The 22422-nt window shown below is 45.5% G+C and overlaps 1 protein-coding gene across 4 annotated transcripts in view; it reads left to right on the top strand.

Annotated features, from left to right (window-relative positions):
• DPYD (dihydropyrimidine dehydrogenase) overlaps positions 1-22422 on the top strand; it is a 349138-nt gene that overhangs the window by 111293 nt on the left and 215423 nt on the right. For 3 of the 4 annotated variants that reach the window (XM_081111986.1, XM_081111987.1, XM_081111988.1), the window contains exons 5-7: positions 7998-8159; positions 15189-15385; positions 22068-22149. In XM_081111986.1, the coding sequence (XP_080968112.1) occupies positions 7998-8159; positions 15189-15385; positions 22068-22149 (441 nt within the window). Of the gene's footprint in view, positions 1-7997; positions 8249-15188; positions 15386-22067; positions 22150-22422 lie in introns of all 4 variants that reach the window. The other variant, XR_013997127.1, reaches the window with a different exon arrangement.

The raw sequence follows: 22422 nt of genomic DNA, 5'->3' as shown, positions 1-22422 counted from the left end.
CCAGGTACATGCCCTTGACCAGAATCGAACCCGGGACCTCTCAGTCCGCAGGCCGACGCTCTATCCACTGAGCCAAACCGGTTTCGGCTTAAAATGTATTTTTAACATAATAACTCACCAAACGTGAAACCAAGTGGAAGTTTTTTTGCCATGCACGTGTGAGGCTAACCGGTAACTTCTCTGTTAATCAGATGAGTTTCTGAAAATGTGAGTGAGATTAATAAGCCAACCCAGGCGACGCAAGGGCAAAAGCTATACACGTTATAGACGAGGTGATACAAGTGATTAATAATGACATTAGAAGGGTCCTCCTATTGCTCAGAAATATTAGTAGGCCAGTCAAAGGACGGGACACCAGTTCCTCCCCATCCGATTGTTGAAGTCAAAAGGTTCAGTAACCTGCTGTGCCATTCAGGAGGAAGAAAACGGGAAGTCTCGTACCGTGGGAAATGCTTGGCTCTTGCGAACATTTCTATACTCTTGTGCCAGAAATGCTTTACTATTTGTCCTTCCGAGAGAAATAAAAGTACCACCATGTAATAGCCTACGCACCGGAGTAGTGATTGTAGCAATTGTAGGATTGTTTTGAAATAGCAGAAAACTCAAGACAACTAGAGTGCCCATCATTTAAAAAAATTGCCAACTCTGTTACACTATATTTTATAGACTGTTATGACTATGTTTTAGAAATGTATTGCTGTTATATTTATTGATCTAGAAGTATATCCTTAGTAAGATAAGAAGAGTAGGCGGCATCTTAATATGAATAGCATGGCACTCTCTTTAGAAAAAAACCCAACTTATATATAAGCTGAACCTGGACTCGAAGGATTTAATTTAAACTTAATCTCCTTCATTGATTGAGGTTGAGGGAGGGGAGGAGAGAAGTTATTAGCATGTTTCTTCTAAAGCTCCATATTATTATACTTCTACAATGAGCATGACTATTTCTAGTAAAAATAATACGGCAAATTTAATAGTGAATTAAAATAGAGCCCAAAGGTTACAGAGTAACATGCGACAGGCCCTACGCTAATTTTTTATGTTGGTATCGAGTGAGGGAAAGATTTGGGTTTTTTCCCCCCTAAATGACTAATTGTTCCAAATCTGTTTGTATATAGTATATTTCCCCACTATTCTGAAATGCCCCCTTTGCCACATATTTAACTCTGGATTCGTGTAGGCCTGTTTCCAAACCATCTGTTTACCCTGTCGATCTGTCTCTGATGGTCTGCGGGGTTCTTACTCCTATGCTGTGTCATGTACATTATCAGTAGGTAAGGATGTTTCCCAGATATTGTACTTATTTTCCAAATACCCTAACTTTTCTCTAAGTGTACAACTAGTTTTACAAAATGTTCTACAAAATAATTATGGATCGCTGTGTTCAGACCATAATAAAATATTAATTTACAATTATCAATGCAAGTGTAAGCTCATTTCTGCCTCATTTGTCAGCTGATACAACATTAACTAAATTTTTCAGAATTCAACCTTTAGCTTTAATCTGTAACTTCCTAAGGTTGAGTCTGGCAAATGGTAGGATTTCAAAACAAAGGGCTTACATCTTATTTTCAAAATGCCCCATTTTCTTTAATGCGCCGTGGGGAGGAAGACAGATGAATGTGCACTGTTGAATCATTAATGCTTAGCAAAATCTATCTCATTTCTGTTTTGTAAAACATGCCTTTGGGCCTTTAAAAGATTACATTTTTACTTTTAATCCCAGCCAATATAATGTGGAATGGTAACTGCTTTTCTTCATATTTGCTTCCAAAGAAGAATATTTACTTTTGAAAAACTTGCTATAGCTCACAAATTGTTAGTCAAGCCATTATAAAACTCAAGCAGTATAAAAACTAAAAGTAACGCAAGTAGAACTAAAGGAGAAAGACGTTCATTGTGTATCGTAAGCCAGTTTCATTTGGAACCAGTAATAACACATGGTTTGTGGTTGTGTGTCTGTGTATGGACACATTTAAATAGATGCCTTTGTAAATATTTTTGAAAATGGCATATATGTTTAAAATACAACAACGATATATGGCCCATATTTGCATTAATTTACATAATTAAACTTTTTCTTTAGTGTCATCAAGACGAAGAATAGTTGGTACAAACACATAACATCCTCATTAGAATATTTTTAATGTTAATAAGTAAAAGTCAAGGGAACAGAAGCCAGACAAGTGAAGTTGTAATCTAACGAGCCATCTCATTGTATGAAATAAAAATTTGGAACCCAGCAAGGCTAACTGACTTGTTGGGGTCATGCAACTACTTAGTAACGTAACTGAATGTTCCGGAACCTTGTCCGGTGTGCTTCTGCCTGCTTCCCACTGCACTATCTGCATGAGTACGCCATCTATACTCTGAGTTACTATTCAGATATGATGCCCTAAATAAGTAACCCATGTGCTATTTGTGGGCGCTTTCTAAGTGCTATTAACACCCTTTTCAATTTTTATTTACTTATTTATTTTAAATACATTTTTATTGATTTCAGAGAGGAAGGGAGAAGGAGAGAGAGAGATAGAAACATCAATGATGAGAGAGAATCACTCATCCTGCACGCCCCACACGGGGGTTCGAGCCTGCAACCTGGGCATGTGCCCTGACTAGGAATCGAACCGTGACCTCCCGGTTCATAGGTTGACACTCAAGCACTGAGCCATGCTAGCTTGGCCTATTCACATCTTGAATGGTGGATAAAGGGTATAACTTCATCATAAAGAAACTGCAGCTTTGTGTTTTGAAAATGATTTAGATAAATCGAAGAGTGTTAACTTCATATCATCAAAACTGATTCTAATTTTGAAAGGAATAATGGGTTTAAATTAGTGTCCATGGCAGGGAGACTGCTCTGATACATTTATTTGTAGCCACTGTACAGTGTCGTACGCTGTCATCAGCCCTAATGTCATCACAGTGTGCTACACACCACAGCACCCTGACAGTTAGGGCAGCTCTCATTCTCGTCAGAAAATAGTCTGACTTTATTTTTTTGAATAGAAGAAAATAGGAGTGTTCAATTATAGTCTAGCTCCAATAGCATAAAGAAGGAAACTTTGAGCTTATTAAGTAATTATCTTATGCGTTTCGCGTTTTGCAGGAGACACTGGGCTTGCTTCAAGTCTTGTTTGGGGTCAGGTTATTTGGGGTGCGATTGTCTTGAGCTCTTTCTCTCCTCCGATTTATAACTTTGCTATTACATGTATTTGTTACTGGGAATATAAACTTATTTTTAAAACTCAACTAACAATTTGACTTGAATATTTTTGCTGTTTAAATTAACAAATGATTTTTTAAAAACAAAGAAACAACAAAAACCTCCACCATTTTTCTCTGTGCGGCTGAATCTTGGTAGTCAGCACATGTTTTTTCCAGTGTATTTTAAATTAAATCAGAGAGGCAGTCATTCTCCATTCTTTCCTGAGTCACGTGTGGCGTGGCTTTCTTTTCAGTACCGCATCTTTCAGAAGAGAGAGATGAAGTTTAAAAATACATCCAGACGCTAAATTTCTACTTCAGATCCTAGCCACCAAATGCCCCATTAGTCTGTGTTCATTTTTGTCTGTTCAGGTAAAAAAAGAATAATGTTTAAGCCATAATTCTGGTTACTTTTTAGAAAGATAGACAACTTAGTTGAATTTTTAAAATATATTCTTATTGATTTCAGAGAGGCAGCAGTGGGGAAGAGAGAGAAACATTAACGATGAGAGAGAATCATCCATCAGCTGCCTCCTGCACGCCCTCTGCTAGGGATCAAGCTGAGACCTCCTGGTTCATGGGTCTATGCTCCACCGCTGAGCCACACTGTCCCGGCAAAAGTAAAAGTTATCTGAAAACAACCTGCATACCTGGCCCGTGTTTTGTACCTTAGCGAGGGTTTGAAAGCCCCAGTGAGTGACAGAGAAGCTGATGGGCAAGTTAGTGGACAGGAGAACGTTCAGTGCCTGTTCTTTTGTGTTGATATACACACAGCAAACATAACCAACATTTTTCTTTTTTTGCCTTTTCAGTGTTTGTTTAGCGAAGGGGTACAATTCCTCAGGCTTAGACATAAGATACCTCCTCGCCCAGATCCCTCCGAACAGGCGGAACAGGCCCTTCCGTGCCCCTTCCCCCAGGGGAAGGCCAGACGCCGGCGACGGATGGAATAACGAAGGCGCCGGGTGAAGTGCGTCTGAGGCTGGAGGCGGCGGCCGGGGGCTCTGAAGGGCCCTCCACATGTCGCTGTGCGGGCCTTTCCTCTGAGAATGGCTTGGCTTGGGGCGCACAGCAGGGCGAGGCCTCTGGCTGGGGAGGAGGGCGCGGGGAACCGCCCACTTCCCGGGAGAGGAAAGAATTCCTATGGATTGTGACGGGTCCGTGGGCAGAGCTGATGGGTGCTCCCTTTCACATGGGTTTCTGGGGCTCTGGCTCGGAGCACACAGATCCCCGGGCGGCAGGGGGGGGGGGGGTCCCTGCCACGTCTCCACGCTTGTTTGTGAGGACGATGGTGAAGGCTCAGCCATGGCCACGCGCGTCTTGCTCTGTGGCGCGGCGAGGCTTTCCTTTCTGATACCATCCTGTCTTTACATTCCTGTCATTTCCTCCATTTCGGAGAATTTCCACATTATCTGTGCAATCATCTTTTTCAAATATATACATTTTTATTCAGAGAAGGGACAGGGAGAGAGAGAGATAGAAACATCGATGATGGGGGAGAATCATTGATCGGCTGCCTCCTGCACGCTTCCTACTGGGGATTCAACCCACAACCCAGGCATGTGCCCTTGACCGGAATCGAACCTGGGACCCTTCAGTCTGCAGGCTGACGCCCTATCCACTGAGCCAGACCAGCCAGGGCGTCTGTACAACTGTCTTCCCGGCTGGTCCCTTAATGCTGACACCTTCCTGTTAAAAAGTGCCCAAACCCGCCCCTCTGGTCGGGAGTCAGGATTCTCGTAATTCGGTGCCAACACTTTTCCCAACTCTGTCTTGGAATCGTCACTTCCTCGGTGAGAGAATGAACTGACGTCGCCAGATTGCCACGTGGTCGCACCAGATGTTTCTGGACACTCTGGAGTGTGCCCCGCACGCCTTTCCCTCGCACCGGAGCCCTGTCACCCCAGAATCGTTTCCACGGCCGCCCATGCCGAGCGGACGCTACAACGCAGTCCGACATGACTTCTTCCCTCTGATCCCGGCGTCTCGATGTCGGGGAGCAGGCGTTGGACGTTCCCAGAAATTGCTATGGTGCTGCTTATTTGTGAAGCCCTCAGTCATTCTTACTAATTTTTAAAGTTTTTGAGGCCTCTGACAATTTTATTTTGGTGTAAGGTGAGACGTGGAGTCGCCGGAGTGTTGAAGAGCCACTAAACGGTTTCATTGTCGGCGATCTGCTGTCCCAGGAGTGGGACAGGCGCTTGAGTATCGTCACCTTCCTGGGCCTTCACGGGTCAGGCAGGCGGCTGCGAATCCCAGCTCTGCCGTTAAGGCTGTGTCACCCTTCGGCAATTATTTAACCTTTCCGCCCAGGTCACCTTGCTTATCCGCTGCACTTCACAACGCACTCCTCGGACGGATTCAGAAAATGTGCACGGAAGAGCCATTCTCACGTGTCAGACGTGTCTTGGTTGCTAAGGAGACACATTGAATATGACAAATGCAGTTAAATCATTGCGAATACCGTTAAAAGTATGCATTAAAGTCTATTTTTAAATGTGTTATTCCTTTGCAGAATGGCAGTTTGATTCTCTTAAAACAGATTTCAGTATTCTGGTTATGTTTTGCATGGTTTCATCTCTCTGGTTTGCCTTTTCTTTGGCTGAATTATCATCAAGATTATTTTAAAGTCTTTTTCTGCTAACTTCAATGTCTGGGTCACCAGGGCTCTGCCTCATTTACCTCTTATTTTCTCAGATCATGAGGCATTTAATTGTCTCCTCTTGTGCCTAAAAGTTTTTTTGTTTTTTTTTTTTATCGAGTGCCGTCCGTCTTACATAAGATGAGTGTGGTTAAAGAATAAATAGAAGGGCGGGCAGAGAGCTGGGAATGTACCAGAGTGTCAATAAATACTGAAGGTGATTGTTGTTTATCGTCATCAGTGGTCTGTAGTCTCTAATAACTGCATTTCTGCTTGAGGTCGCTCACGGGAGCCAAGTGTATGGTTTCAAAGACCTTTGAAAGGATTTCAAACAAAGCCAAAGGCAAAATAGATGCATGAGTTTCATAGCATTAAGTACCTTCCACAATCTCTTTTTAAAACTGTATTATTAGTGCAGTTTTTTATTTACAGAAAAATTGTGAAGATTGTGCAGAGAATTCCCATATGCATCTGCACGCAGTTTCCCCTGTTAGCATTCGTATTTTAGCACATTTGTTCCAATTAATGAAACATTATCATTAACTGAGCCTATAGTCGCTTCAGATGTTCTCATTTCTACCTAGTCCTCCTTTCTGATCTAGGGTTTTGTCCAGAATAACATAGTACATGTAGTTCTCATGTCTCCTTATGTCCGCTTGACCGATACAGTTGTTTTCCAATTTTCCTTATTTTTTTATGTCCTTGGCAGTTTTGAGGATTACTGGTCAGGTCTAAATCTCTCTTTGATTAGGGGAAAAAATGGCCCCGAAATATGAAACTTGTTATTTTTGTTCTTTATTTAGTAGAGAAAGACACAGTTGTACCATTTTTGGACAAGTTGGGTTCAGCAGCCTCTGGATACCGTGTGTGGGATACCGGCGTGGGATCCGGAGCTGTTGGGTCGTGGCCAGGGGTGTGGGAGGGCGTGGGGGAGGGGAGCTCGCCAGGTGGCCCAGGAGGATGTGTCCTGAGCGTCGCCTGCACCTTTGGTTAACAGTGTGGGAGAGAGGGTGATAATCAGCTCGGAGTGCTTTTTTTCGTGTTTTTTCCCCCCCGAATTTTTACAAAAGTTGATTTGAGCCACGTGGGGGGACATAGGGGACTTGGTGGGAACGTTTGTAGGAAAGTTCTGAGAAAAGGAGTCCGCCCTGTCTATCGGAATTTCCCTCCTTACAAACTTGGCAACCAGGCCTCCGGGCACGGAGTTGTTCACACAGTTTCCCTGCAGACGTCGGGGGGTGGCGAGAAAGAGCCCCAGCTGCTGCTGATGCAGTGCCACTGTTTTTGTTTTGTTTTTTTAAATTTTAAGATTTAGGTTTTGCCCGGCCCGCGTGGCTCGGTGGTTGAGCGTTGACCATATGAACCAGGAGATCAGGGTTCGATTCCCGGTCAGGGCACAGGCCTGGGTTGCCAGCTCGATCCCCAGTGTGGGGCGTGCAGGAGGCAGCCGATCAGTGTTTCTCTATCATCATTGATGTTTCTCTCTCTCTCCCTCTTCCTTCCTCTCTGAAATCAATAAAACTATATTTTTAAAAAAAGATTTAGGTTTTAAAGCTTGTACAAGCAGTATCTACCTCATTTACCACTGTTAAAAAGGAAAACAATTTAGGGCAGGCTATAGCTAGATACCTTGTAAAGAAAATGATTACAGAACACTTACATTTTAAAGTTTAGTTTTCCAAAATTGGATGACTTGTTCATTTATCCCAGCGGTTCTCAACCTGTGGGTCGCGACCCCTTTGGGGGCCGAACGACCCTTTCACAGGGGTCGCCTGAGACCATCAGAAAAAACATATATAATTACATATTGTTTTTGTGATGAATCACTATGCTTTCATTATATCCAATTTGTAACAATGAAATTGGGGGTCACCACAACACGAGGAACTGTTTTAAAGGGCCGCGGCACCAGGAAGGCTGAGAACTGCTGGCTTACCCATATGCCCTGTACTGAACACTCCTAGATGCTGCATCCTCTGCGGGTTACTACCTGATGGGTCCTGATGGGAAGCAGCATTATTGAAAGCCTTGCATCTTTTATGTCTTGATCTCCCACCCAGTTACCTCACAGAACGCCTAGGCCTTCATTTGAGTGTTGCAGGTAGGCTGGTACGTCATGACATTTTATTTTATTTTATTTTGGCAGAACTATTATGGAGCCGCCAAGATGATTTTCTCGGACAACCCCCTCGGCCTGACCTGTGGGATGGTGTGCCCCACCTCCGACCTGTGTGTGGGCGGCTGCAATCTCTGTGCCACCGAGGAGGGGCCCATCAACATCGGCGGCCTGCAGCAGTTCGCCGCGGAGGTGAGGGTGCCCACTGCTTTCTCCCTCTTACAGCGCGGACATGGGAAAGTGGCTTCACACTCGTCGGTGCCGTGCTGGTCTCCGAAGCGGTTAGTGTGAGCACACAGCTCAGCTGTGTGCTGTGCCCCCGACAGTATTTTTATCCCACAACTTGACTAGAAAAAACATGAAATTTCACAAAACCATATGTCAGATGCGTTGCAGCCCCAGAAGGTTAATAAAATGCTTTGACTACAAGTCGCATACATGAGAGGACCTGGAAGTGGAATGTATTCATTAACTGTACACGGGAGTGTTCAATCGTGGGCCCCCGTTAATCTTCACAGTTTGAGATAACACGGCCAGGGGTTAGAGAATTTCCACAAACGCCCTGAAGACTCTTCGTCAGCGTGAGGTTTTGTGAACGTACAGGTTTGAGGGAGGAGACAGCGAAAGCATTTTTCACTGTTGACTGTGGAAGGTGGGGCCGTGGCTTCCTCTGTCAGGAACCCTGTGTAAATGACGCGGATTCCCTGGTGTCCCCTCTGCTCTCTGGGGTTTCTTGGGAGTCAGCCGCCCGGTCCGCTCCCATGTATCATTTAAAGGATCAGCTTCTACGGAGGCTCCACGAAGATTTTGTAAGCCTTGGGGTCCAGTTTGCTAAAAGGCCAAAGTAAATGCCTGTCAGCCCTGGATTTTCCATTAATGACTTCCCTCTCCGGCTCTGTCAACTCCAACCTAACGTCCTCCTTCCTTGTAGGACCCCCCCCCCCCCATATCCCTCCAGCTTAAGTCTCACTTGACTTTGGTGATAAATCAGGGTTATTCCCCCCCTGCCTTCTGACAGGTCAATTCCCGGGAAGGGCTCCTGGGGATGAGAAAATAGAAACAATTGGAGGTTGTGAGTCGTTGCAATAAATTCTGGGATTTAATTTCCTTTCTTGCCGAGTGCACCATCGCACTAGGCGTACCTGACCAGTGCGAGGCGGGCTCCTCACAACCCCGGAGCACCCTTCGCGAGTGGAGAAGATTCCCTTGAATTCGCCCACAGGTTTCTCTGGGGACCCACTGTCTCTTCATTAATCCAGGGCGAGCTTGCAAGGATGGAGTAAGCAAAAGGCACACGATCTGTATATGAGCTAGCATTACATTCCAAAGCAAAAGGAGTGAAAATAATATCGTAAGGTTTCCTGTGACCCGGGGGGGGGGGGGGGGAGAGAGAGAGAGAGAGAGAGAGAGAGAGAGAGAGAGAGAGAGAAAGAGAGAGAGGCATTCCTCTGAGATCGCTCACTTGGTTTTAACGGAGTCCCACCAGCCCTTTCCGAAGCAGAGGCTATTTATTTACGACACAGCACCTATCAGGACGGCATTCCGTGCCTGTTAAGTGAACCGTGGCATTTAGAATACGCACGTATTTTCCAATCTCATCTCAATATACTTTGTGTACTTATGGCTTCAAATCAGTCTATGAAACCATTAAAAAAAAAAAATCTCCCAGGGAAACTGTGGGGGAGAGCTTTCATCCATTCTTGAAAGCTCACCACTTAGGGCAAGTTATTCTAGAAAGTTCTGTCTTCTCCAAGTCAAAGGGTGGTTCGCTTAAACATACCACCTGTCAACAGTGTTGTGACGATCAGCAGAACACACACACGAGGTGCTAACGTCCTGCCCGTGAGCAGGAAGAGGAGGTTGTGCAAAACGCTGCCATTCCTTCAGACTGTTGATGTGAGCACCTGGGCTGCAGCGGAGCAGGACGCAGACACGCTCCTGCTTGCTTGTCTGGGAAAACAGACTGATGTGCGACCTTTCCAGAATCTGAATCCGCTTTTTCAGCCAAATTAAGTAAAGGTTAGGAGAGCAGGCTAAAATCGTGTGATATTTCCAAAATTGTTTTTCCTGTAACTTTTAATAAGTGATTTTTAAAATATCGACTCTGTATACAGCCTGCCATTTTTGGTGAAACCCATACCTTACACTTTCCCATTGGAACCTGGGCATGCGACATGGAGGGACTGTGGTGGGAAATATGAGTGGCATAGAGGACGGCCTGCAGCGGAGCCTGGAGGCCCTGCCTTTTGTGGGGTGTATGCGTGTGTGTGTGTGTGCATGCGTGTGTGTGTGCATGTGTGCGCGTGTGTGGTCACTTTACTCAGTCCTTTGCTGGCTGCACATCTGCCGTGACCTTGCTCCGGACACACGTGTGTGCCTTTGGGACACACAGGCCACGGCTGGTCCCGCCTCTGGGGGAGGCAGTTGCCCCGTTCAGGGAGGTCCGTCAGTGTGGCTTCCGTAGGACCACTTGGCACTGACAACACTCATACTAACAGTGTGGTTTGGCTTTTCTCATCCATCACGTGGGGGTTTGAAATGTCTCTTCTCAGGTGTAACCCTTGAGGTTTCCGTGTTAGCATGTGCTGGGGTACTTCATTCAGTTTGTGAGAAATCCTGCATTTATGACACTTAACAGGCCAGCGCCACTCTCATTGCCTCTCACATGGAACTAATGAATTGTTGCAAAACGAGAATGAAACGAGAATAGATCTTCTGCTTGTTTTCCTGAAGTTTGAAAAGATAACTCTAACTAGATTATTAGCTGCATGCCGAATCCATTTTCTCCTGCTGTTGTTATTGAGTTAGGCCATGTAGGAAAATTAAAATTAAAATTCCAGGGCTCTAACATTTGACTTGAAATGTTAAAGTTAATGAAGGTCAGAGGATTGGTATTAAAATTGCTGCATCAATTAGGCACTTTTAGGAATACATTAGATTTTGATATCTAAAAGTGGTATTTGTGTTTTGCAATAAACATGCTATGAGATTTTTAAAATATATTTTTATTTATTTCAGAGAGGAAGGGAGAGAGAGAGAGAGAGAGAGAGAGAGAGAGAGAGAGAAACATCAATGATGAGAGAGAATCACTGATTGGCTGCCTCCTGCACTCCCCACACTGGGGATCTAGCCCGCAACCCAGGCGTGTGCCCTGACCGGGAATCCAACCATTGACCTCCCGGCTCATAGGTCAATGCTCAACCACTGAGGCACACCGGCCGGGCTATGAGATTATTTTAATACCCATTAAATATGCTCTTTGTATGGTATTACTTCTTGACACTGTACTTTTAGTTTAGTTTTTATACTTTTAGTTGAGCATGGGACTGACACATGAAATTCCAGACCCCCTCAGGGAGCTCACTGAGAAGAGAGGTCCTTCTTAGGTGTCGCATGAATTGTATGTCTGAGCGCGTTTGTAATACCACTTCTCACTTGACGTGGCCCGCCCCTTGTCCCAGCATTGTACACTACTTACACACCATCGCAGACCATGTGCATTTAGTTCTATATTTTATTAAGTGAACTCGGTTCACATTAATTTAATCAGTCCTCACAATACAATAAAAATACAGTATTATCGTTCAAACAGCCAGGCCTCATGCGACTACATGGAAGAACCTTCGACAGTTACTTAAACGACACCAGTATTGATAGTTTGCTTCGGTGCTACAGTAATTAGGTTGACAAATTGTGACTGAAGAAGGAACATGCTTACCCGTCCCTTTGTGACCATTTTACTAGGAAAAAACCCCAAACCTCTACCTTACCGTTTTGGAACAGGGAGGTCACGAAAAGCCTTCCCCGTTTGCCTTGCACAAGCATATGCGAGAAGATTATAGAAAAATCGATACTCATACATAGCAGAGTATTGCATGTCCTCTCTCCAATAATGTATTTTTGTGATACATCCGCCCATCATAGAAAAGTGGAGACACAGAAAGCAACACACGTGCGCCGTCCTCAAAGGAAACCCAGTTATCAAAGAACAAACACTGCGCGGACACCGCAATGTGAGCTTGGATAGGCTCCTCCTGGATGTTTGTCCTCTGGGCCGCTTTGTAAAGAAAATGACCAAACACACAGACACTTCGGAGAGGACGTCGCTAATCGTGAACCCAGGGCGGTGGGAGCAAAGCAGACCATCCGGCAGACGGGCTGGCGCGCACACCAGCGCCCTAAGCTCCCGCTGGGTAGGGTTCGATGAGTGAAGCCAGCTTTGGTGGGGCCTCGCTGGGGCCCAGGGCTGCTGAACTCCGGGCCTGCGGCACGTTGGAGCTCCTCGCAAATAACACAAGCCAGCAACTGCGGTGCCGCCACGGTGGTGCGACGTGCGCTCACATCCGCGCCCTTGGACTGAGGGTCCCGCCTTCGTCCATTTGTGTCACTTGGTGTCGGAGGTGATGAGACGTCCGTGCGAAGAAGAGGACCGGGCAGCGACGCGCAGCTGCAGTAGGTGACAGCGGCGTGGGGCGCCACGCGTGTGTGTGAGGTCTCACTCTGTGTGGAGGGCACCCTTCGAGGCACGTCAAGGAGGTGATGGGTGTTTTGTTTTTTTCCATTTGGACACAAAGAAACTAAAGATAAAAAAACAATCACAGTTAACACAGTCCTGTTGTCCTGGAGGGACAGGCACGTAGAACTTGATGATCCTCCGTCAGAATCACCTGCGGTGAGCGCTCATCTCCATCTTCTGTGTAAGGAGCCGGAGCCCATGAAGTTCCTTAGCTCCCACAAGCTGGCATCTCCTACGGGCAGGTCTGGAGCACACAGCCAGTGCTCCATCTGTGCGATGCCCCAGACTCACTGGCCCCAGGTAACGTCACAGTCCCCTGCGCCAGCTCAGGGCGAGCCGGGTCTCCTGGCTGCAGGGCCGCTGTTCCGCCTGGAGACGCAGCCCCAGGCGCCCTGGCCCCGCGCACGGCCTCCCAGCGAGGAAGCGCCTGCAGTGGCACAGGCTGTGTCTGATGAGCATGGAGGCCTTAGTCGCTTTCTCGGTGGATGCATGTTCCCAATAAGCTTGTCCTCTTTTTCCTTCTTCTTTCTGGCCGTCGGAGGCTAGTTGTGCGTACGGCCAGGTGCCAGGTTTTGTGGGGCCCCAGACGGTGAACTTCGTGCTTCATTTATGAAACATTACAGAGCAGCACTCACTCCTGCAAAATCGAAATCGAGGGCCTTGGAAGGGGCCCGCGCCAGGAGTGCTGCTGAGGCTGGCAGCGGAGGTTTTGCTTCACGGCGGGCAGCCAGCGCCTGGCTTGGGGGTGGCTGGGCCGCAGGCACCTTCAGGAAAGAGTCCAGCACGTTTATGAAGCAGTTTGACCCACTGACCGATCAGACCTATCAGCTCATGTAGCAGAAACGAAGACGCGTCGCCATGATAATGAATGATAACCAGCATTTATCACTAATGCCTTTCACGGGTCGTTTAGAAATAGGATCGTTGTTCCATTAATGTCACCTCACACTTGCCAATTGCCCCAAATCTGCATTGTCTCTGAATAAAATCTCTCCATGCTACTATTTAAAACAGTAGCATGGAGAGCTTTTACACACACAAAAACAAGAGGGTTTCTGGGAGCAAAAAAGATCATGAAAGGTATACGTTAGTGCCCTGGTGACACGCCATTCCCGGGGGTATCAGTGAAGTCATCTCTGTTAAGGTGTGATCTGTGTCTCTCCTTTCGGTCTTAGTGCGATGATTAGTAGAAAGGAGTGATCTCTTGATAGATTTCACTAAATATCTGGCATTTTTCTCCAAAAAATCTTTAGAAATCTATTAAAAATACTCAGTGCTGGCACAATGGCTGATAATCAAACTGTGGGACTGAATGAAGTGCTAGCTGATTTTCATCGCAATATTTTAGGTTGTTTTAAAACTACATACGTGTACCTAGAGCTCTAAAGTATAAGGATATGTTTTGGAGGTCTGAGGCAATAATGTTGAAATCGACCCAGATTGCTTGATGGTTAGGATTATTTGCTATTGGGCATTTTTTTTACTCTTGTGGGCACCTTGCAGCTTAGAATGATGGACTCTCATCGATTTGAGTCTGAGCAACTTAAAAATATGTGCACTTTCCTAAGTCTGTTTTATGAATAGTAGTCGTATAAAGTGATGACACTGTATCGGTATGAATCCCATGTAAGAGGCATGGTGCTCTGAGTGAAGATTTAAACCACTTGTTTGGCTCCCAAGTGTAATGATAAGAGAAATATAATAAGTCCACAATAAAAATTAATAGCTGAAGTCAAAAGGGAGATAGAAACCATTTGCGGCCAGAAACGGGATGGACGCATTCAGCGGTGAGGAGAGGACTCAGGCCTCTCTCTGCTGGGCTCAGTATCACAGCCGGGGGCCGGGGGGCGTCTGACCCAACTTGTCACCTCGTTGGGCCAATACAACTTCTAAGAAAATGCACTGCCTATTTCTATTAAAAACACAAATGCACCCGGCCCACGTGGCTCAGGTTCAGTGTCGACCTGTGGACCAGGAGGTCAGGGTTCGATTCCGGGTCGGGGCACATGCCGGGTGGCAGGCTCCATCCCCAGTGTGGGGCGTGCAGGAGGCAGCCGATCCATGATTCTCTCTCATCATGGATGTTTCTATCTCTCCCTCTCCCTTCCTCTCTGAAATCAATAAAAACATATATACATATATATATGCCCAAGCAACTGTTACGACCAAACGACGGGAACGGTTGGAATGACAGGTCGATCAGTCGTTACGAGAGGGAAGGAGGAGCAGGGGAGCTTGGGAACCGTGCGGTGGTGGGGGCACTGACACGGCTCCAGCGTCCGGCATCCATTCCTTCTGCGCCCGGCCCGGTGATCGTCGCCTCCTCTCCCGACCCCACCAGGGCCTTTGGACCCCCGGCTGGGACAGGGACCTGGGGGGGGGGGGAGTGGTGGCAGACCTCTCTTTTCCCAGGGGGGCTGAGGGCCAGCTCCCTCCTTGGGAGCTGGCGGCCAACCTCCCATGCCCCATCCCTCCCCCCAGCCAGCCAACCTCCTGTGGTCCCTCCCCCCGTGTGCCCCTCCCCACTGACCAGAAGGCCCTGATGGCTGGCCAGGCCTAGGGACCTCAGCCTTGCATGAATTCCTGCACCAGGCCTCTAGTATGAAAGAAATAAAAATACATGTACATTTGGAACATTAAAACAGTGCTTGAGGATGTGATTGTTTGTTTAAAAACGGTAATGATGGCAACTGGTTTCTCCCTAGGTGTTCAAAGCAATGAACATCCCCCAAATCAGGGACCCGTCTCTGCCCCCCCCGGAGGAGATGCCTGAAGCCTATTCCGCAAAGATCGCTCTTCTTGGTGCCGGCCCTGCAAGTATAAGCTGTGCTTCCTTCTTGGCGCGACTGGGCTACTCTGACATCACTATATTTGAAAAACAAGAATACGTTGGCGGTTTAAGGTAAGGCCTGCATTTGTAGTATCAGCTATCCTGGGGTAAACCAGTTATGAATATTGTTGGTTCATAATGATCATCAAACTCCAGGCACACAGATGGTATTTTAAATGTGCTTTTTCCAAATGCTCACATTTTGATTTTGTTATTCAGTTTGAATTTGCAGTTGGCTTTAAGCAATATTTACTTTAACATTCCTCTGTCTCATTCTGTGAATTTAAGAGAAATCTCAGTAAAATATGTTACGGGTAGAGGAACCAATCATATGAAAACTTACGTCATCCCGGTGAGTCTGTCCTCGGGTGGAGGTGTGTCTGGAACTCGCAGACACTGGAGGTGGGAAAGCCCAGCTCCATAGACCACTGGGCGGTTCGTTTTGTTGAGTAGCGGACACATTGTCCTGCTCACGTATTTTCAGTTCAGTCTCCTACCTTTTGCATTTGATTAGGCTAGCGTCTACTAAAAATGTCTCATTTTCATGTACATCCACGCAGTTGATCTCATAAATGCCATAAATATAAAAAATAGTGTTTGATAGTAACCAGTATGATTATTGTGTTATCAAGATTCAGTCACGTGGTCTTTTATTTCCATGAAGAGGAATACATGGGAATGGAAAATGTTCATTTGTATCAGTGGCTTTCAGATATTCGAGCCGAGCCTGGAAATTGGATGGAGTTTCCGTTATTTAAAATACACGGAGCTCTGGAGTGGAGGGAGATTGCATTTATGATCATAAAGAAGAAAACTTGATTATAAGTAGGAAGTGAATATTGCTTAAAATATTTGGTGTAAAAGTGAGAAAGTATTTGGGCGGTAAGTTAATATTATGACTAAATTTAATGTTATTTACCCTAAATATCTCATCTTGCTTCAGGAAATCATGGATTGTACTGTAAAGCCATTTTACATATCTGTTGCTATACTTAGCACTTAAGTTTTGATGGCTACTGAACTATTTTTTTAAACAATATATTTTTCATATTTAATAATTACAAGGAATTAATTTAATCAAGCTATGGCTACAGTGTGTGCTTATGTTTTTTTATGTTTTATAACAGCAAAAAAAAATATGTGTCAGAAAATGTATAAATCTCAATATTGCTCAAATAATAATATGCCAAAACAAAGATAAACTTGCATTAATGTAAAACTATTTGACTGAATCATCAGGCAAAACTATTACATAATAGGAAGACCAGCAAAAGTAGGTAAGAAGCATGAGCTGAAGAAAAAATAACCGGATTGCCAAGAAATAATTATTTTCGTATAGAGACGTTTCGCCACTATGAGTTTTAAGGGATTACACATATTTTACAAACTTCTTTATATCCTGGAAAGTAAAATACCCAATATATTATTTTGCCGGAATGCATTAGACTATCTCTTATAATGGCATTTTACTGCGGCTTTATTAATTAGGAGAAACATAGTGTATTAGCCAGATATGTAAGCATTGTACTTTTTTTCAATTATACACATCAATGAATACATGAGCTAATTTAAAAAATACGAACGTAAGTGTTGTATACCCTAGTACACTAGGAAAATCTTTTTGCCCTTAATTGCATTTGCACAAGCCTAAAATGGAACAAGCCCAGTTTGTGAATTATTCTGTGTTGACAATTTTGATAGATTATCATGGGTGTTAGCATCTCTCTCTCTCTCTCTCTCTCTCTCTCTCTCTCTCTCTCTCTCTGTTCAAAGGCAGGAGAGACAGGTCTAGAACATCATAGAAGTCGACACTAAACTTGTGTTTTCATGGATTTGCGGAACATTGCCGAGTGGGACAGGTTTTCCTGGCTTCATGGCCAAACATGTTATTTTTTAAAAATTCTTTCTTGATTTATGTTCTTCCCTCTCCCTGTGAACCCTCCCGGGAGCGGGGCCAGTGAAGTGCTGAGTGGCTCTCCTTTGGACCCTCCGAGGGTGGTCACTCTTACAGGATTATCGCCGCCGATGCTGGAAGTCAGCCCGGTGACAGCCCACACTTCCCCTCTCATTTATGTTCTCACTTACAGATGTCTTTCATCCTCGCGCCCCTTCAAAGTGGCTAAAAAAGATTCGATTAGCTTCGTATTTGAAATCAATTGCTTAAAGAGGGGATGTCAGGTTTTATCTTTCCTTTTCCTTTTCATCCAAGTAGATGCTTTTCTCCCCGGTAAATTGAGATCCCAAGTACCTGTAGGAAATCGCTCGAGCTGGGGAAGGAGACCCAGGGCCCCACCCCCGCTGGATTGAGCACCACCAGCTGCTTGTCTGTGATGCCGCAGCCAATGCGCACCCTGTCCAGGAGCTGCTTTCCTCCACTGCGGCTTCTCTTCCCTTTTTCCCCAGGATGTGAGTTTGAAAGGGCCGAGGACTGGATGTTGTCATGACAAAGATAAAGGTGGCCTCAGCAGGCTCTCGGGGTCCATGCCTGTGTGCACTCCCTGGCGCTGTCTTTTACTCATAGAAGTGAATGCCTGTGTGGTCAGTGCCAGATCCAACCACCTGCTTGTGGTACCTCCCCTTCCACTTACTGACCCAGGAGACACTTGCAGGGCGATCCTCGCACACTGGTTCGTTTCACGCACGTGTGAGCCCTGTGCTCAGTGCTGGCTGCCGAGCTGTGGGCCATGGGAGGGGCCGGCATCTAACTTGCTTGCATGCCTCCTTCAGTTCTCAGAATTATACTCTGTGCCCGGCCGGCGGGGCTCAGTGGTTGAGCATCGACCTATGAACCAGGAGATCACAGTTCGATTTCCGTTTGGGGCACATGCCCGGGTTGCGGGCTTGATTCCCAGTGCGGGGCGTGCAGGAGGCAGCCAATCAGTGTTTCTGTCTCACCATTGATGTTTATCTCTGTCCCTCTGTCTTCCTCTCTGAAATCAATTAAAATATTTTTTAAGGAAAGAATTATACTTTCTGCTTGCTCAGGTTTCCTCCCACTCAGCGGTGTGTCCTCCTTCCTTGTTGTCTGCTTTCTTCATGCAGAACCGTTTTTTTCCTTTTATACCATTCTAGAGACCCGGTGCATGAATTCATGCACAGGTAGGGTCCCTAAGACTGCCTGATGATCAGGGCCGATTGGGGCCTTCCTTTGTTCCACGCCGCCCTCTGGTGGTCAGCGCATGTCATAGCAAGCAGTTGGTCTCCCAGTTGAACTCTTGCAGGGACAATTAGCATATTAGGCTTTTATATACTAGTAGGTAGATAGATACTTCTACCGAGATCCCATACAAATCCCTGGTGAGGCTGTGTCAGCCTCACAGTGTACCTGCCTGTGTGTGGAGCCTCACCTTGCCGGCCGTGGCTGCTTTATTTGGCTGGAATTCTTTATTCACAGCCCCTTGTTTTTGCTTAGCTGTCCCGAATCGGAGGATCTTCCTCAGACTGCAATTTCCATTCATTTCCATATCGCTCCATGCCTCTCAAGACAGGGTACCTGGCCCTCGCTGGTTTGGCCCCGTGGACAGAGCATCATCTCGGGACCCGCAAATGATAGTGTCATTACTTTGTACGACTACTGTCACAAAACATACTTAGAAAAGTGCACGTTTTTAAGTTGTTTAGACTCAAATCGATGACAGCCCATCATCCTAAACCGCAGGGTGCCCATAAGAGTAGAAAAATACCCAATAGCAAATAATCCTAACCATCATGCAATTGGACCATTTTCAACATTATTGCCTCAAATCTCCAAAATATATTTTTATATTTTAAAGCTCTAGACACAAATATATAGTTTTAAAACAAACTAAAATATTGTGATGGAAAATCATTTATCAGGCTGAGGGGGCCCAGGTTCAATTCCAGTCAAGGGCACATGTCTCGGTTGCAGGCTTGACCCCTGGCCCTGGGACAGGGCACCTGCGGGAGGCAACCAATCAGTGTGTGTCTCTCACATCGATGTTTCTCTCTCTGTGTCTCTCCTCCTCCCTTCCATTCTCTCTAAAAATCATTGGAAAAATATCATTGGGTGAGGATTAACAACAACAACAAAATAAGACAGGCTACCTGTTGGTGTCCACATGCAACCCGCAGTGTTTGAGAACCCTTTTGCTTAGCCCTTGAAGACACAGGGAGGAACAAGTACCCTCTAGCCTCTTAGGTTCCGTGGCTGGGCCTGTGAACTAAACTGAGTTTATCGACACCTGTATCGGGCATGCAGGTGGTAGAACTCAGTGGTGAGTCCCCCATAGGAAGGAGGGGTGTCAGAACTTGAGGCTTGTGTAGCTTGTTTACAAAAAACAGTGAGTCAGTGAAGAAGTGACCAGACCAGATGGAAAGGTGTTTTGGGGGCGGCATCCTATGGGAAAGTGGCTGAAAGAGGGGAGCTCCTGGGAGACCAGGGTCATTGAGGTTTGTGGTGTAGATCTCTCTAGGCCAGTGACGGCGAACCTTTTGAGCTCAGCATGTCAGCATTTTGAAAAACCCTAGCTTAACTCTGATGCCGTGTCACATATAGAAATTTTTTGATATTTGCAACCATAGTAAAACAAAGATTTATATTTTTGATAATTAAATATATTTTATATATTTAAATGCCATTTAACAAAGAAAAATCAACCAAAAAAAATGAGTTCGCGTGTCATGGGTTCCTCATCACTGCTCTAGGTGCCCCTGTGCAGATCCATGCCCAGACTTGTCTCTCGGTGATTCAGACTTCTGCCCTTCCTGGCTCTGAAAGGGAGACGCACCTGTACGAATGTATGTCCTGCTTCTAGGCAGAGAAGAGGGGGCAGGAGCTTTTCAGAACGTGTCTGCTTCTTCTCACCTGCCTTCACCTGAAGATAGCCCTATTTCAACCAGGGATCTGGGGGTGGAGTGTTCTGATAGATACCCAGAGCACTGTGAGAGCATGCAAGGGCCAGGTGGCCCGAGTTCACAGGTCAGCTTGAGATTCTTATCCCTGACTGAGACCCAAAGCCCTTCTCACTGGAGTCTTGCATCCTAACTGGTCAGACAGCACGGTTAGTGAAGGCCTTGATTTCACACTGTTAATTCCGTGGATTTTCTGTCGCTCAGAGCACGGTGCCTTGCCTTGCTGATTGTTTGACGTAGAGAAATTGATTGAATAATCAAGTTCATAAGCCTAAGAAAAAGGCTATGTGTGCGCCTCAGAAGACGGCTTTGGGCAGCCCAGGGGCTTCATCTTCAGCAATTGCTTATTCCCCTCACACTTGAATCTCTGTCAGGCCTGGATGTAGCTCTCTCGTGACAATGACTACATCCTTTTGTAGTTGTTTCTGGAACTTTCCCCACCAGCACGAGAGCTTATTTAAAGTGGGAATTTGGTAAAATTCACGATCAAATCCCAGTCACTAACACTGCGCCTGGTGCTCTGTACGTGCTTGTTAAATGACAACATAATTGAATAAGTAAATAAAATATTCGTGGACACATATCGCCTGTTCATCATTGTAAAACACTGAAAAGTTCATTTTGCTTAGCTTCTCATTCCCTAAATTATTACAGTATAGAATGATTATATTGTATAAATGGTTTTTGTTGTTGTGGTTGTTTTTTGGGGGGGGTTTAAGGGTGGACAGTAAGCCGGTACTGACATTCCTTATTTATGACTGTGTCCTTTGGGGATGCTTATTGCTTTCAGAGAAGAAGATGGGTTTACTACAAAAATGTTCTCTAGGTCACATGGAACTAATCCTGCCATGTCCTAAACGGCACAGTAGTACAGAGTCACAGATTTGAACATGAACAAGCTCAAGCAGCAATTTGCAACCTCTTTCAGCTCAGGGCACACATAAACTAATTTCTACAATTCTGTGGCACAACAAAAACCACATTTTTGGCCAACCTGACTCCCCAAAAAATGTAAAATTTTGATTCATTCATACCAGACAGCTGTTGTTGTATTGGCTGTTGCTCATTTTTTTATTTGGCAATTTAAGGGAGAAGAGGCCAGTGCCCCAACTAAATAGTCAGGCATCGCATGTTTTAAACATGCTTGCAGCACATGTGTTGAAAACAGCTGAGCTAGAGGAATCTTTATAGAATATATATGAATATACATATATGTATGTATATTAAACATGACCTATACTTCAACTAATTATTGGTATTTAACATTGTATTTTCTTAGGGATTTCTTATGTAATTACTAGAGGCCTGGTACATAAAATTCGGGCACGGGTAGGGTCCCTAGGCCTGGCCAGCAATCGGCCAATTGGGGCCTTCTGGCTGCCGGCTGGGGCCTTCCTTCTGGCTGCCAGCCGGGGCCTTCCTTTGTTCTGCACCGCCCTGTGGTGGCCAGCGCACGTCATAGCAAGTGATGTGTCTCCCCGTTGAACGCCTATGGGGATAATTTGCATATTAGGCTTTTATATCTATAGATCAGTAGACCATAAACTTAATAGTTTTAGAAATGCTTTTTACCACTGTCTATTTATTATTTGTTTTCCATAGTTTACCTTTATTTATTTTTCACATCACTTTCTACTTTCTATTAAAGTCCCTATAATATTTTAATATTTTACCCTGTCTATAAAAATGTAGACTGTAGTCCCTATAATACTTTATTCTGTATATAAAAACGTGGATGCCCCCACTGGTCTCATGTCCTGTGAAATGTAAACACCCTTCGAAGAGACAGTCAGTCCCTTAATATTGGTCAGAAAGACAGGTTGCATTTTTACGATGGATGGTTTCTCAACAGGTGCTTCTTCTTTTTCTCTTTCTCGCCCAGCTCTTCTGAGATCCCTCAGTTCCGGCTGCCCTATGACGTCGTGAACTTCGAGGTTGAGCTGATGAAGGACCTTGGTGTGAAGGTAAATGAAAGCCAACACCTGGCTGTTGTTCAGAGAGGAGGCGTGGGCTCGCGGCTGCGCTGAGCCGCGAAATGCCACACGCGGTGGGAAGAACAATTAAAGCGGCTCCGGCGGCAGCGGCAGGATCCCCTTGCTCAGGGCATTTGTCTGTCTGCCTGTCTGAAGGCCACCCGCCCGGAAAAGGGCGATCGATAGCGCTCATCTGGCACGCCGCCCGTGATTAATTGTCTGTGAGACTCAGATCCCTACATCGCTTCAGGGGTTCAGTGTGGA

This window comes from Myotis nattereri (assembly GCF_964212035.1).
Source record: "Myotis nattereri genome assembly, chromosome: 18".
In the NCBI taxonomy this organism is placed as follows: Eukaryota; Metazoa; Chordata; class Mammalia; order Chiroptera; family Vespertilionidae; genus Myotis; species Myotis nattereri.
The sequence above is the reverse complement of the archived record's forward strand: the minus strand, read 5'-3'. Positions and strand labels throughout refer to the sequence as shown.